At 42.1% G+C, this 14059-nt stretch overlaps 1 protein-coding gene across 5 annotated transcripts in view; it reads right to left on the reverse strand.

Annotated features, from left to right (window-relative positions):
• Positions 1–747: 747 nt before the first annotated feature.
• The window catches only part of LOC115586402 (voltage-dependent calcium channel subunit alpha-2/delta-1), a 72449-nt gene continuing 59137 nt past the window's right edge, over positions 748–14059 (reverse strand). For 2 of the 5 annotated variants that reach the window (XM_030425417.1, XM_030425414.1), the window contains 8 exons: positions 13085–13237; positions 12154–12206; positions 11701–11756; positions 11437–11566; positions 10577–10689; positions 9397–9479; positions 8990–9069; positions 4756–6835 (listed from right to left, as the gene is read on the reverse strand). In XM_030425417.1, the coding sequence (XP_030281277.1) occupies positions 6799–6835; positions 8990–9069; positions 9397–9479; positions 10577–10689; positions 11437–11566; positions 11701–11756; positions 12154–12206; positions 13085–13237 (705 nt within the window). In that variant the 3' untranslated portion in view covers positions 4756–6798. Of the gene's footprint in view, positions 4693–4755; positions 6836–8989; positions 9070–9396; positions 9480–10576; positions 10690–11436; positions 11567–11700; positions 11757–12153; positions 12207–13084; positions 13238–14059 lie in introns of those variants that run through there. The other 3 variants (XM_030425419.1, XM_030425416.1, XM_030425418.1) reach the window with 2 other exon arrangements.

Consider the following 14059-nt stretch of genomic DNA (forward strand, 5'->3'; position numbering starts at 1 on the left):
AGTCCACTGCATTTTTGTGTTTAGTGCCGTTTAACAAAAGTCATCATGTTAAATATGTTCCCTTTAGAAATCATCCTCTGGGGGTCATGAATGTCTCTACATCATTTAGTCTGTACCTGGCACATGTGTCATGTACATGATATTTATATCATCAGAGATTGGTGTCTAATGGTTATTCTGCGACTATAGGTTTATTATGTACTCGATGTGACGTACATCATTTGATGCACTGATGTTATCTGTGGAATGTGACAGGTTGCTAGGTTGCAGTGGTATTCTTGGTAAATCTATGTTTCTTTGCGCCATATCGTGATGACTGTCAGTCAGCAGAAAAGCTTAAAACTGGCAGCAGGACTGCACACTACATCGCCAACTATGTGTATTTTTGTACGTGTACAAGATCTAAACATAAGGTGGACCCACTTGTTGGAACATTACTCCTTAGCATTAATCGTAGCCAAAAAAAACTCACAGGGAATCTTTAAAACACCTTAAGGTTTAAATGTCATATTCCCTAAAACGTATTATGAAAGAGACTTAACAAAACACCTGATCTCACGAAGAGAAAGACACATATTCCTTAACCTTGCCGAGTGCTCGTGCCCCCCACAAATCTAACACCTCATGTTACCAGTTAATGTATGTTAGGCCCCACTCTAAACACAGAGAAAATCCACAAATCAATCCCCAATCTGGGCCGGAATGGAATGTGTCCCGTTGAGACGGTTCACCTGGACAAAGTTTTCCAGTGTAACGCCTGCCAATCACACTGAGCACACACCCGGGCGCACGCACAGCAGGCTTACAATCTTAGAAAGAGAGGAGAGCAGAGAGAAAAAACAAGGTAGTGAGAACAGACAAGTGTGCGGTTGTGTTTATGGGTTTGAAAAAGCCAACGGCATTTCCTGATTGTCCACGCCAAGTCTGTGTTTGGTGTTCTTTTCCAACCCGCAGTTTGTCTAACGCCATCGTTTCTCCTCTCCGTTTTTATTTTTTTTGCAAATATATTTTAAGGTTTTCTTTGGCTCGCGTCGTTGCCAGGTTGGGTGGGGGCTCGTAAGAACAGGTGCCAAAAAGTTGCAACAATCACAGGAAAATATCTGAAGCCTATTTAGGATTCTTTTCTGTGATTAAGGACTTATTTGACGCTCTCTGTGTTTTTCCCTTTCGCTGCAACCAAAACACATTAGGAGGTCCAAAATTGTTAGAAAAAAAAACACACACAAAAAAGATTAATCTAGAAATACTGTTTGATCCAATTCTGGGCAAACACACTGTAGACTTGCCTATGCACTCAATCAGGCAGCAGTCACTAACAACACTCTACTAGACTTTAATGCACAGTAAGGGACCGGTGTAACTTTTTTTTACAGGATGTCAGAACCTTAGTGACCCGATGAACCTGCCCTGCTGTGTTTTATGGTGATGGAAAAACAGTGACCTCTCTGCTGCTGCTTCCAGGAAATGCACTCTCGTTTTCATAATACTAAGAAGAACAAAAACAAATGGTGCCAATTAAAAATCTTGCCGCTCATGTAAACCACATTATATTTACCAGATTGAGGGAAGTTTATTCAGACTTGGGTTGATCGCCCCTGGGGTGAGTACCCAGAGGCCGCTGATGTCGCTGGGGCTAAATTAAGCACTAATGGTACGATCAAAGTGTCACCAAGTTCTACAAATAGCACTTGCTGGTAAAAACCTACGTAAATTGATGTTGTGTTACTGTCAAAGTAATGTTAATGAACTTTAGAGGGGGTTTTACTAATGACATGCTGATCCTCGCCGATCCAGTCACAGGTCATGTTGTTGATGCAGCATCAATCTCATGTGTCACATCCTGCAATTAGTGGAACAAACCCAAGAAAGTCGTGCTCAGGCTTCAACTCAGCCACCAATGAGTCACGCAGTTCCAGATTTTAAGGCTTTACATTGGGTAAAATGAGCATTTTTGGAAAACCCAACAGTAATGGTGTTCCGCTAAAATATGTTTTGCATCAGGAGGCAAAAATAAAAGCACCACAGGAAAAACACCAATAATGTGTTTCGTAAGTGGTATTTGGTAATGAAGTTTAAAAAAAAAAAACAAGTGCCATCACTCACATTGAATACCGTTATTGTGTAAGTCTCTGTGCTGTCTGACATCACAACAATACCAGAACAATTGCATCAACAGCGTGATTGAGTCAGAATGGACTTTTCCGAGCAGACAAGTGTTTTTAACAAATCCCAAATTTATCCCATTTATCTAACCCAATCATCTTGATAGGGTGAACCAAAACTTTCCATTGTTATCGCCCTTTGAGTTCTAATTCTACACGCGTGCTCACATCTGCTACAGTACAAGAATGGGCCAAAATAGAGCGGAAAAAGAAAACGAACAAAGAATGTTTTGCTGACAGATTAGGTAATGATTTTAATGGTTGACTTCATTTTCTTCTCCAAACAAATGGTTTAAATGACATGGCGAAAATATGGACTTGTTTTGTGTTTGGCCAGAGGTCTGAGACAAACGCCATAAACCCAATCCCACGGTTCGATCCTGGCCTGCAGCTTTTATTGCATTTCATTCCCTCTAGCTCTCCAACCATGCCTCCTGTCACTTTTTGACTGTCAACTATACGATTAAGAGGGGAAAAAAAGGTTATATAAAGGGTATAATAGAACTGGGAAAGAAAAAGGGAAGCTGTTGCATGCGTTGAACTGACTCAGTTAAGCTGTGATTAGCTCAGCAAACTGTAGCTCCATATGTCAGCAATGAAGACGGTAAGCTGTCATGTGTAAAAGCACCGATGCTCAGAATGAAACAAATCAAACACACATTGTATAAAAGCCAAAACAAAAAAACAACTGAATTGCCATTTTATAACGGAACTTTCCTTTTTAAGTGGAGCGCTTTCATTTTCTTCTTGTGGGTTTTTTTTTTGTTTTCTTTTTGGACAAAATTACAAAGTGAAAAGAGATGTAGAACTTGTCACGTCGCTTTCTGTGTCTGTAACTTCTTAAGCCAGGCATGTTAAAGGCTACGACCTCGTCCCCATTTACAAGAGTATCCCGTTACAACCTCCCCCTTAGATACCACTCTATGGTACACATACGAAGACCTCCCAGTCTGACACATCTCCAAGAAAAACAAACGTCTTTATGCTCTCCACTTAAAAACTATCGGCGGTATTGATTCTTAGATTACCATCAGATAAACACAAATACCATCAGGCAAAGCGCGAGTAGTGTACAAATACGCTGCAACTCTGATGTCAGCATCTGGCTTTCTACTTCTCCGGAGCTGCCTGTGTCAATAGTGCTGCCAGAGGCATCACAAAATTAGAAACACAGGGAGAGGACCCCCGTCAGAACTCCCTGCCATGCTGTGTCATCACACATACAGTCGAGCTTTTCATCTGGAGGAGCTTCTGTCGTCCTTCTCACTCGGGTACTCATGTGAAAAATGCATATGTTTGTGTGTGTGTGTGTATTGGTTTGTACTCCAGGATGAAGAAAGAAAAACTCAGCAAACAGGAAACAACTAGGTAATGAGCTTTTTAAAGAAGCAATTAGGCATTCTCCTGGGTGGGTACTTCTCGTGTACATTAATATGCGGATGACTATAGCCTCTCATGTTCAGCCAAGTGTGTTTTTATGATCAAATAAATATATAAATCATTTAAAATAACCTCATTACTTGGGATACAAAAATGTTGGCCTCATTTATGCATATGATGGATACGTATTATGGATATGCATGATATAACCTGAGGCTGGAAAGCCCATGCACCGATCCAATATCACATTATTTATTCATAACATCCATAAAGGGTTAGTCGTACAAAGATTTTTGTTAGCAGTGGTATCATTATTATTTCAGTCTGATACCCAAAGTTCAGCTACACTCTAAAAAATCTGTTATTTGTATCAATAAATTCTAATTTATATATTTTTCCTGTTTTTTTGTTTTTGTTTTTTTTGAGTACAGGAAAAGTCCACTAAATTACGGAAATATTTTGTGAATATACGTGTCCAATGTAAAATAACAGGGAAAATCTGTAACTGAGTTACTCATCAATTTTCAATGTCTTTGGCATTTCTTGTTTATAAGTGTATATATACTTAATCAATCATCAGAAGTTCCCCCAAAATATCACGTTTTTTGTTTTTTTTCTGGAAATTACCATGTTTTTACAAGATTTGTACAGTGTCAGAATTGTTACCGGTAAGGAAAAAAAGGTAGACATATATTTATTTAAAAATGCCACTTTGAGACTACAACCCCTCTCATTTAACTTAATTAACACTCAGTGGTCAGACCATTATATTTATGAATATCTGACTACAGGGTAACTTGACAACCCCTGAAAATCTTTCTTTTCTGACCTTCTTTGGAATCGTCTCACCTTCCTGCAGTTACTTTGGATTGTACCAGGGGGTGAGTCACTGCACTGTGACATCACTTCTGAGCTTGGTTACACGTGCATCATAGCACACTTATGACCACACCCTACCACGAAAGAAGGCTTTAAGTGATTATGTCTTGGCTTGATGTTTTAAAGTGCAGTCTATTTGACGCAGTAGCAATCATCCGCACCTACTTGGTACACAAACACAAACAGAGGGAAACCCCAGATGTGAGTGCACTTCCCTTTTTCAGCAGCTGTCTCTCTTTGCAGGAAGGATGACATGTTCGGTCTTCTCCCACTGGAGCCAAAGCAACACGGCCAGATGTGACGGAATTAAAGGGGGGAAAAAAAGCACCTTGGGTCATAACAATACAACACTTTTATTGTGAATATATTATATTTGCACAATAATCAACACCATATTATAAACATTTTTCATTTCCTTCCATTTTCTCTTTTATACAGTAAATAGTATTAGTGTACAAATGTATACAAAAATTTATTCAGGCTAGTCAAGTTCCACAAAAGAGTAAATTCATGTACAGTATTAAAGCACAATCAGATATCGGAGGGACACGCACATGCCTGCACATAGACACGGGACCCCCGGGTTAAAACACGAGTCAACACGCGACTTTTGATAAACAGGCATAACCTGAACACTCAACACCAGCAGTTCACCATGACGGCGAGGTGGAGAGAACTCAACTTTAATCGTTATAATGGCTAAAAAAAAAAGGGACAACTAAAACATTTTTGTTTGATTTTTTATGATTTATGGTGAAGTAAGGCAATGCATGATTACCCCCAGCGTATTCTCAAAGTTCTCTCCAACAGGCCCTGATGCTGACCGTTGGGCATAGACAGCGTTTAAAACACATAACAAGCTCATCCCATGACATTGCAGCGTTTCGACACTGAGCCTTCAGCGTCTGCTTCACAGCACTTAGAGAGCAACACAAAGAGGAAACAAGCAGAAGGAGGGAGAGTGGCGGGGAGGAGGAAAACAAAGAAAACAGTCGATTTTATTATGCTGATCTCATTCACAAGTCATCTTGGCTCCTGAGTCTGGAGATCCAGAAAAAAAAAAGGTAACAGAAACAGGACTAATAAAGAGAGGTGTTGGAACGCAAAGCTCAAGTCTGGTTTCAGTTTGTTTTTGACCGTGGAGGGAAATGATCTTCCTCTCGCGCAATCAAAATCACCGGTTGTTCCTACAGGTGTGTGGGCCTTATGAATTCAGAGCAGACCGCAGCAGATTTGACCCATTCTGCAACATGTCACTGCACGGGCTAAACCTCTGTGCTATACTGCAGCAGGCGGCGGAGCATACGTGTTAGGAATACAACTCTGCTGCATTGTTTTATCCGGGTAACAGACTGTTTGAGCTACTGAGTAGGCACTGGGAATTCGATGCATCAAATTGAAGACAACCAAAGCTGTCAGACCAAGCACAAACGCATTTGAAATAGTAATATCCTAATAGGTTAAATTCACACGGGGAGCTCTCTTACCTCTCAGCGAGGCATCTAAGGTGTCTATCTACCTAGCTAACGCTGTAACCCGAATACTGATGTGCACCCACGTCGGAGGAAATCTGAAAATAAACTAGCCTGCAGATCCTCTGTAGTAGGTTTGTGTATGTCTGTTGTCCTCGGTAGTGTGGAGCTTTGGTGTCAGAGTACCGGTGTTGTGTTTAGCTCTGTACTGAGCACATGCTGCTACAATACAACACCTAGCTAGTTGATCCGGAGTTACAAAAATAAATGGTCGATAAATAGATAGGTACAGTACATTTAAAAAACACGCCAAACAAAAAAAGGGATATTCTTCATAGTTGCACTGGTTGCCAAAAATAAACGGTCATTACAGCATAATGATTCATACGCAATAATATCGTAAGCAACAAACAATATCGACGACTACATAAATCAACGCTGTCAGTGAACATACAGTCTTTGAATGATATTTAGTTGGCATAGTGGGACAGCTCTTCACCCTCTGCTAAATAAAATCAGAGAAACAAATTAGGCAGAATTAAAGGGTTTGGTTAGCTCTTACTCTTGCACCAGTATTAAGGAGTATATCGTGGTAATGAGTGCAGCTGAGCACAGTAAATGTGTCTCTATTTTGGAAAAATGACGAGGAGGAAATGAATGAGCACCCTTTGGCATAGGAAAATGGAGATGCTGATAAAAGTGTCTCGTTGCAAATATTCTGCATACGTCCCGGATGGCATAACTGAAGTGTCTTCTCGCCTCTTGTGAGATGAGATGATGATGATGATGATGATGTGTGCCTGTGTGTGTGTGTGTGTGTGCGTGTAGGGGTCATGAGTGTTGCAAAGATGTGAGGAGCCACAGCAGCAGTAGTTGGAGCCCAAGCATCGGCCAAAGACACGGGCTTAGGCAGGTCCCTCCTCCGCAGTCAGAATCATCTTCCTGTTGGACGAATCAGTCGTGAACAAGTTCAATAAACAGTCTCTAGCTCTACTTTCAACAGGCTTCTGCTGCTATCAATAATTAGCAATTCATTATCATATTGTATCTTCTCTGAAAGGGAGGGGAAAGCGATTCTGGAGGAAGATAGCAGGTTATTGATTCCCAGGTTGCGCTGGGTTTGTATTCTGCCTGAAACTTTAGCACAAAGTGTCTGTATTTAGGAATACATTTTAAAACAATTGAAAACTACAACCCTTGTCCCTAATACTTAGCCCTACAACTGTTCACGCTATGGGGTAGGGTGTCCCGATTGCACAGAGGGGTAGGGCAGAAGGAGGTTTTTCAGAGGCACACTTCAAACTAAGGGTTATCAGAACTCTCCGTCATATCAATGAATCACGGTCCTTTTCTTTATAATAAAAGAAACAATCGCTACAAGTCTGCTGATGTCTTGGCAGCTACCTAGCTTGCTAGCTAGATCGACATCGACAGTCCCTCATTTTGATGTATTTCAATGTTGCAGTGGCCCCTTAGATGAACTTTAGTCCAGCAGCCAGGTTGCTACAGTTCACACTGACCCTTAAAACTCTTGATCAGATGCAACGGGAGGCTGGAAAACAAGAGGTATGGGTAAAAATTGGAAATTGGATTGAGTCTATGTTGAGTCTTGACCAGATCTGTTTCCCTGTTTCCAGTTTTGCTCTCTAAAGCTCCTGATTTTTGATTAACTCGTTAAATACTGATGCTTTCGAATGGTTGCTACCCTGACCTACAAAAACTTTCAGTATGTGAGGAGTTGGTAAACCTGAGGCATCAGTATTACTGTCTTACTAACAGGAGCTTTAAGCAAACAGAAATCTACCGTACAGTGACTGTGGTATCAGTCTTCTCATCTAACTCGAGTTTGCCTAGAAAGCGAGCAAGCGTATTTCCCATACTGAACAGTCGTTGCAGTTCGAGAGGTGTTCCCAACCTCGCTGTGCTTTCCATGTGTGTCTATGCACACGCACCTGCCCACACACTGTGTGGCTTTTCTGTGCTTGATGGGAGTATTCAGGATATCCGTGCATGCCAGAGTCTCGGGAGAAAGAGGTGGGAGTCCTCCGTATTCAAAGGGCAGGAAAGCTACGTGGAGCTTCCTCTGTTTACACCAGTGACAAAATGGACTGGCCTGGACACAAACTGTCTTCCTACGAGGAGCCCAGCCAAAAGTAATGGGACAGATGGAAAGAGGAAAAGGGACGCGGCCTACTTTTACTCTGTTCATCTACTTCCTCGGCCACAGACTCGCCACAACATAAACACGGAGGCACATGAATTAGTAGCCTGTTATGTGTGTGATCTACGCCTTTACAACACAATGAAAGACTGAGTTCACAAAGATATGGGAAATAATTTCTCCAAATATTTAGACGTCGTATAAACTGTTCAAAGTTGGGTGGTGATGCAGTGATCTCACACATGATTTATGCCCCCTCGCTCCTTTGTTTTACTGATTTAGCCCAAATGGTACAACACATGAACTTCCATCAGATCCTTTCAAGGGAATCTCTTGTGTGGACAGTTAATGCCGTCTCAATCTGGTCTGAATATTGCACTGCAGTCCTTGAAACCCTCCATCCTAAAACCCCGAATAATTTGTTTTATATATTTACAAACACAGATCTGAGGTAAATTTGGTTGACAAAGCATTTCAGTCACGCCAAATAAAAAGACTGCGGCTGCAGATTTATTTGCACATAGTTTTGTGGTGCTATTATATCAAATTGATTTCACACTTTTAACTTCCAAGGTCGCCATCTGTTGGGGTAAAAAGCTGTAAAAAATACAGAAACAAAACAGAAGAACAAGATGCCAAAAAAAGGTCATGGCGTCTTGGAGGAGGGACAGGCATGCAACAAAAGAAATAAATCCAGACTCTTATAAGTCTGCTATTTTCAAATCATGTAAATGTGCGTGAAAGGAGCTTGACTGGTTGTAAAATTGGTGAGCGATGACTCAGATATTAAAAGTTAAACAAGGCGGGATTGGCATGTCATAGTAGGGCCTGATTTGTCCTTTGCCAAGCGCACTGCGATGTCCAAGGAACAGTAAAGCTCACAGGAGTTAATAATTCAGTAATGAAGCTGCGTGGAGCCGTGTGAGGACACTGACCCTGAACATAGCATCAGTAACAACAAGAGAGGTGCGGGGCTCAGTGGAGAACCTCTGCTGATTGGGCACAGGGGCTCATCCTGCCCGATGAGCGCAGCAGCCGGCGGGGATGCAGAACCACAAGAATGGCGGATGATGAGTGGAGAGACGACAGGAGGCAAGAGGAAAGCAAAAAAAGACTGAGTGATAAGTGCATGCAAAGGTAATGAAATAAAGACGATAACAAACCGATAAGTAAAGAATGAAGTGAATGAATAAATCAAGTATGGATCAGAGTGCAGGAGCAGGCAGCCAGCAGTGTGAGCGCTGATGGAAACCAGACAGAAATAGACGGAGGCCAACTGTGAAGTCTGACTAATAGAGCTGCTTCCAGCAATAATCTCTGCACATGTGTGGCTGCGTCTTACATTTTCATTGTTGTCAAAACACACGTCCGGCCCTTTGCGGTATCTGGGGTTCTGAGCCAGCTCGCATGGATCTGGACCTTCGGCTGAACAGAAAACTCTCAGGAAAATAATGTGGATAACCATCAGCGGCGTATACTTAGCACTTAAAAAACAACCATTAAATGATGTGCTGACTCTTAATTTCCCTGCCAATGAAAAATCCTCATGTAGTTCCAACTCATCAGCCTTGGCTAGACATCCCCTGATTTATTTTCTTCCAGATATTTGCTGATCTTTTATCAACATCTACGGCTGCCAGGAGATGGAAATAGAAGAATTAAGAAAGGCAGTCCTTAGAAATCACTGTCTGTGCTACTTTATATGTTATGGAGCTGCTGATTGCATCTTGCCATCGTGTCCCTAATAAAATAAACACTGTATTCTGATGAACCCATTTAAATCAATCCTCATAATCAAGCCGTTCCATATGTGTGTGTATCTGTATATATACCAGCGGTGTCCTTGTTAGCAGCTGGAGGCCCCCATTTTTACCCCATGGTGACCTCTGATGATGACACCTGTACTGTTGAAGCAACAGGAAGCTGCATTCAAGGCACATCTGTCAAACAGATATCCATATCGCCGAACTGGTCCGGCCCAGCGACGGGCCGTACAGCCTGCTTGCAGTTCACCTCGGCCCAAATAAAGCAAAGGAATTAAGGTCGAGAGGCGGTCCAGAACGGGTCGCCGGAACACAACCCTGTGACACAGGCCTTGATTCTGGCTACCAGATCTGAACCACCTGTGGACCGTAACTCATTGCTGTCTGTCTATCTATCTGTACACGCACGCGCACACACGCACACTCATATTGTACATACACATGAACACACCTTAACCCTCTTAACCTTAATTCAACCTGATGGCATCACGCAGCCCGGATGAATTTAAACAGAGAAATCTAATCTGGGGGTAATGTGAGACAGACTTTCATATGCTGTGCATCTGGTTTACTGTTCACCCGTGGACATTCAGCAGGGACCTACTGCAAGCTCCTTAGGTGTGTGTCCTTGTATTGAGAGTTTAAAGCCCCGCTGTCATAAGGGTGATGGATGGAGGGCCAGAAAGTAAAAAGGAAGGGTACGTTCGTTTTTTTTTTAAATCTTTTTTTTTTTTTTACGGGGGTTGAGTGAAAGGATACAGGGCTGTTCGGCCTGTCGTAGCGGTCTGGGGTCACATGACAAACACGTCGCCTTGGCATCGGTGATCAGGAACACTAGGTTGGTGTTTGGCAGCTTCTCGGCACGATACATCCTGGAAAGCACACACGGCCACACACACACACACACACACAGTCATTCCCGTACACCTGTGGTGCAGGGGGTTTAATGCAAATGCAAATCATGCAAATTATCCACAATGGATCACATTTGCATAAAGAGTGTTTGTATGCAGACATACGCAGGTATGTGTGCAGTAGTCCACATGTGTACACAGTCATACCTCCTCTCTCCCCTTGGGATTAGCTTTTTATGGTAGTCATGAAAGTTTCTGTGTCTACAGTCGTTAACATTGGGGAGTAAAGCACCAGACACGTGGGACTCATAACACCCAGTAATTACAGCCATATTTAACCCCCTCCGACAGCCCAAATTGACAAAAGAAGGAGTTTGGAGCAAAGTGGTCTGTGACTGTGTGTTTTGGCGAGTTTGAAGTGAAGCCAGAGAGCGAAGGAAGAAAAAACAGATAAAAGAGCTTTTGTGCCTTCCTCTGCAATTCCGGTCACTGACAGATCAAGGTAATCTGTGTCTGATCAGAACTCATCAGAACACAGCTGCCTGAAATCAGGCTGGAAAACAGAAATAGGCCAGGAAACCAACCCCTGTCCTGGACCCATCCCTGCAGACCATTAAACAGAAGGCTGTCCAGGAAGAAGATACAGTAAGAGGTGGAATATCTTTAACAACACTTCCCATTTACAGCGAGAGTGGACTAAAATAGGAGCACATGCAGTGTTTTCGACACAAACATTCACATGAAGAAAAAAAAACACTCACATACCTGGAACAGTTTCCACAGTCCAGGTTACCTGAGTAGGATCTCTCCTCAATGTCAAAAAAGTACTGAGTTTGCTCTGTAATGCAGCTTTCCTTAAACATGGCGTCTGGTATGTCATCATCTGCTGACTCCGCTAGAAACAAGAGACGGGTTTAATAAAGAAACAGTGAGGGATTACTGCGAACGTGATGGGATTAAAATCGACCTCATATAAAAGAAAAAGCTGATGGTTGGATTTTAACACAATCGCAGCTTCAGTTTCCTCACCTGCCTCGAGAAGGTTGGGGAACAGGAGGCCGAAGAAAAGCTGCTGGAGGATCGACCTAGACGCAGCGAATGAAAAGAAAAAAACATGAGTCACACGGATGAGTCAACGGACCATCTTTAACTTATTTACATTGAACAGCCAAACAGTGTGTAATAACAACCACACATCTGTTTAGGGCTCGAGTCGCTGCTGATGTAAATGTCGAGGGACACATCAGTCTTCCTATTTTAAAAAATCTGGTTATATCGCAGTTGGACGGTCGGAACCGATAGCGGTGGAGTGTAATGTTGTGTAACTGCCCTTGTCCTACACTGACCCTCAAACAACATACACGAGCCCACTCCCAAACAAACGCCTACCCTAAAGTACAAATGTACTCCCACTCCAAAACGCACACAGAAACAAACACAAAAAAAGTGCAAGAAAGCAAAACAGAGAACCTGAAAACTCACCAGGCAGCACTGGAGGCCCACCAGCCGATACTGAGCAAGTCTGCAATGGTAGGCTGGAGACGGACAGGAAGAGACAATTCAAAATCGAGCAGAAAATAATAACAATTAATTTTTTTTCTTTCATTAGGCTGTTTTTTAAATACTATTATGAATCTAGAAATAATAAAAAAATCGGAAATACAATTACAATATTAGAAACTAGAATAATCAAGATTCAATATAAGTTTGTTTCAACGTCCCGTAAATAGAGACTATAACATTCAGCCAAATTGTGAGGTTAGTTTGAGGTCAGGAAGAAGAAGAAGAAGAAGAAGAAGAAGAAGAGAAGAAGAAGAAGAAGAAGAAGAAGAAGAAGAAGAAGAACAACAACAACAACAACAACAACAAGAACAAGAAGAACAAGAAGAAGAAGAAGAACAACAACAACAACAACAACAACAGAAGACATTTATAATTATCGGTCATCTTATCGTAATTGGAGCAGTGTTTCCCACACATATATTTTACTTGGGTGGCCCAGATATGTTGTGCAACCCATTTTAGCAGTTTATATTTTTTTCATCCATTCAAGAGAACAGCGCCATCTGCGATCGATTAACTAGCTGCTATACTCGTCTTGTCTACTGTCACTCATGCATGCTCTGCAGAGAGAAAGATAGAGAGATCTGGTAAATGCACTGATTGTGATGTGACCGCTCCTATTTAATGCCTGGTTGTTGCGATGGCCCTTGGTTTTGAGCTACACACTGTTGTCAACGATAAGCCTCTTCAGTTAATGTAGGTAAACTCTTAAAGCGCTTCTGAAGAATGATAGTCATTCTGCGTGGAACCACCGTAGTAGGGCTGAGTAACTGCACAGGCATAAACATGTCAATAATTATCCGCGAGAGGGTGACTGCTATCTGACAGCTTGCGTGAATCAGCATCTCACCACGTAGACGGAGCGCGGTCCTGCTGCAGCCTTGCTGTCTCTCTCTGGGTCGCACACAGACTGGTAGTCATAGGTCTTGTTGAAGGCGTACAGGGAGGTGTTGACCAGGTTAATCATCAGCACAGGATCCACCTCTCCAAAGAACTGACCTATCTAGACGGGTTCACGCACAAACACACACGGGCAAAACAAACAAACAATAAAAGCAGTGTCAGACTCAGCTTGTACAAACAAACCATACCGCTGCGTGTTACTTCCTCTGACAGGGCTTTAGAGGCTTAAGCCGTTCACCGTTGCGCATCACCGCGCTGAAAATTTGAACTTACATGCATGGTCAATTTAGATGAGCCTATTCAGCTGTTTTGTGACAGTCCTTGTGAAGGGAAGGGAGTCACACTTTGCTTCTACAGACAGTCAGGCTTATGTTATAACCATAGAGAAGTTTAAAGGTGAAGCCAGTCTAATATAGAATAAAGGTTACATATCGATAGGCCCATGGTTGCAGTCAACTAAGCCAACTAAAGTTATAGTCAACTAAGAAAACCTATTGATGAGCAATCCACGATTGGTTTAATTTCTTATGGGGCAGCCTTCATTGGGATGAATAAGGCTTATTCTAAGTGGCAGAGAATATAGATTGCATGAAAATGTTTCATAAGCTGATATGTTTGGGCTGCAAAGTGGTGAAAAACACTGATCAGTGTATCCCAAGCAAAAGACTTTGTCCTCAAATCTCTTGTTTTGTCCACAGCCAAAACAGAAAATGACCAACACCAATTAATCAATTATGAGAATTAATGACAGCTAATCAATTAATAATTGTAGTTCTACTTAAATGTCAAGATGGTATGTAAAGAAGAGTGGCATAGAACTGATTCAGGGCTCTGCCACGGTTCATAGTGCTGTGGATAAAATACAAATCTTACATACAATGGTTCAAAGCAGCCACAAATGACTGCTTTGCATTTCTATGCC

The sequence above is a fragment of the Sparus aurata genome, chromosome 8 (genome assembly GCF_900880675.1).
Source record: "Sparus aurata chromosome 8, fSpaAur1.1, whole genome shotgun sequence".
NCBI classification, from domain to species: domain Eukaryota; kingdom Metazoa; phylum Chordata; class Actinopteri; order Spariformes; family Sparidae; genus Sparus; species Sparus aurata.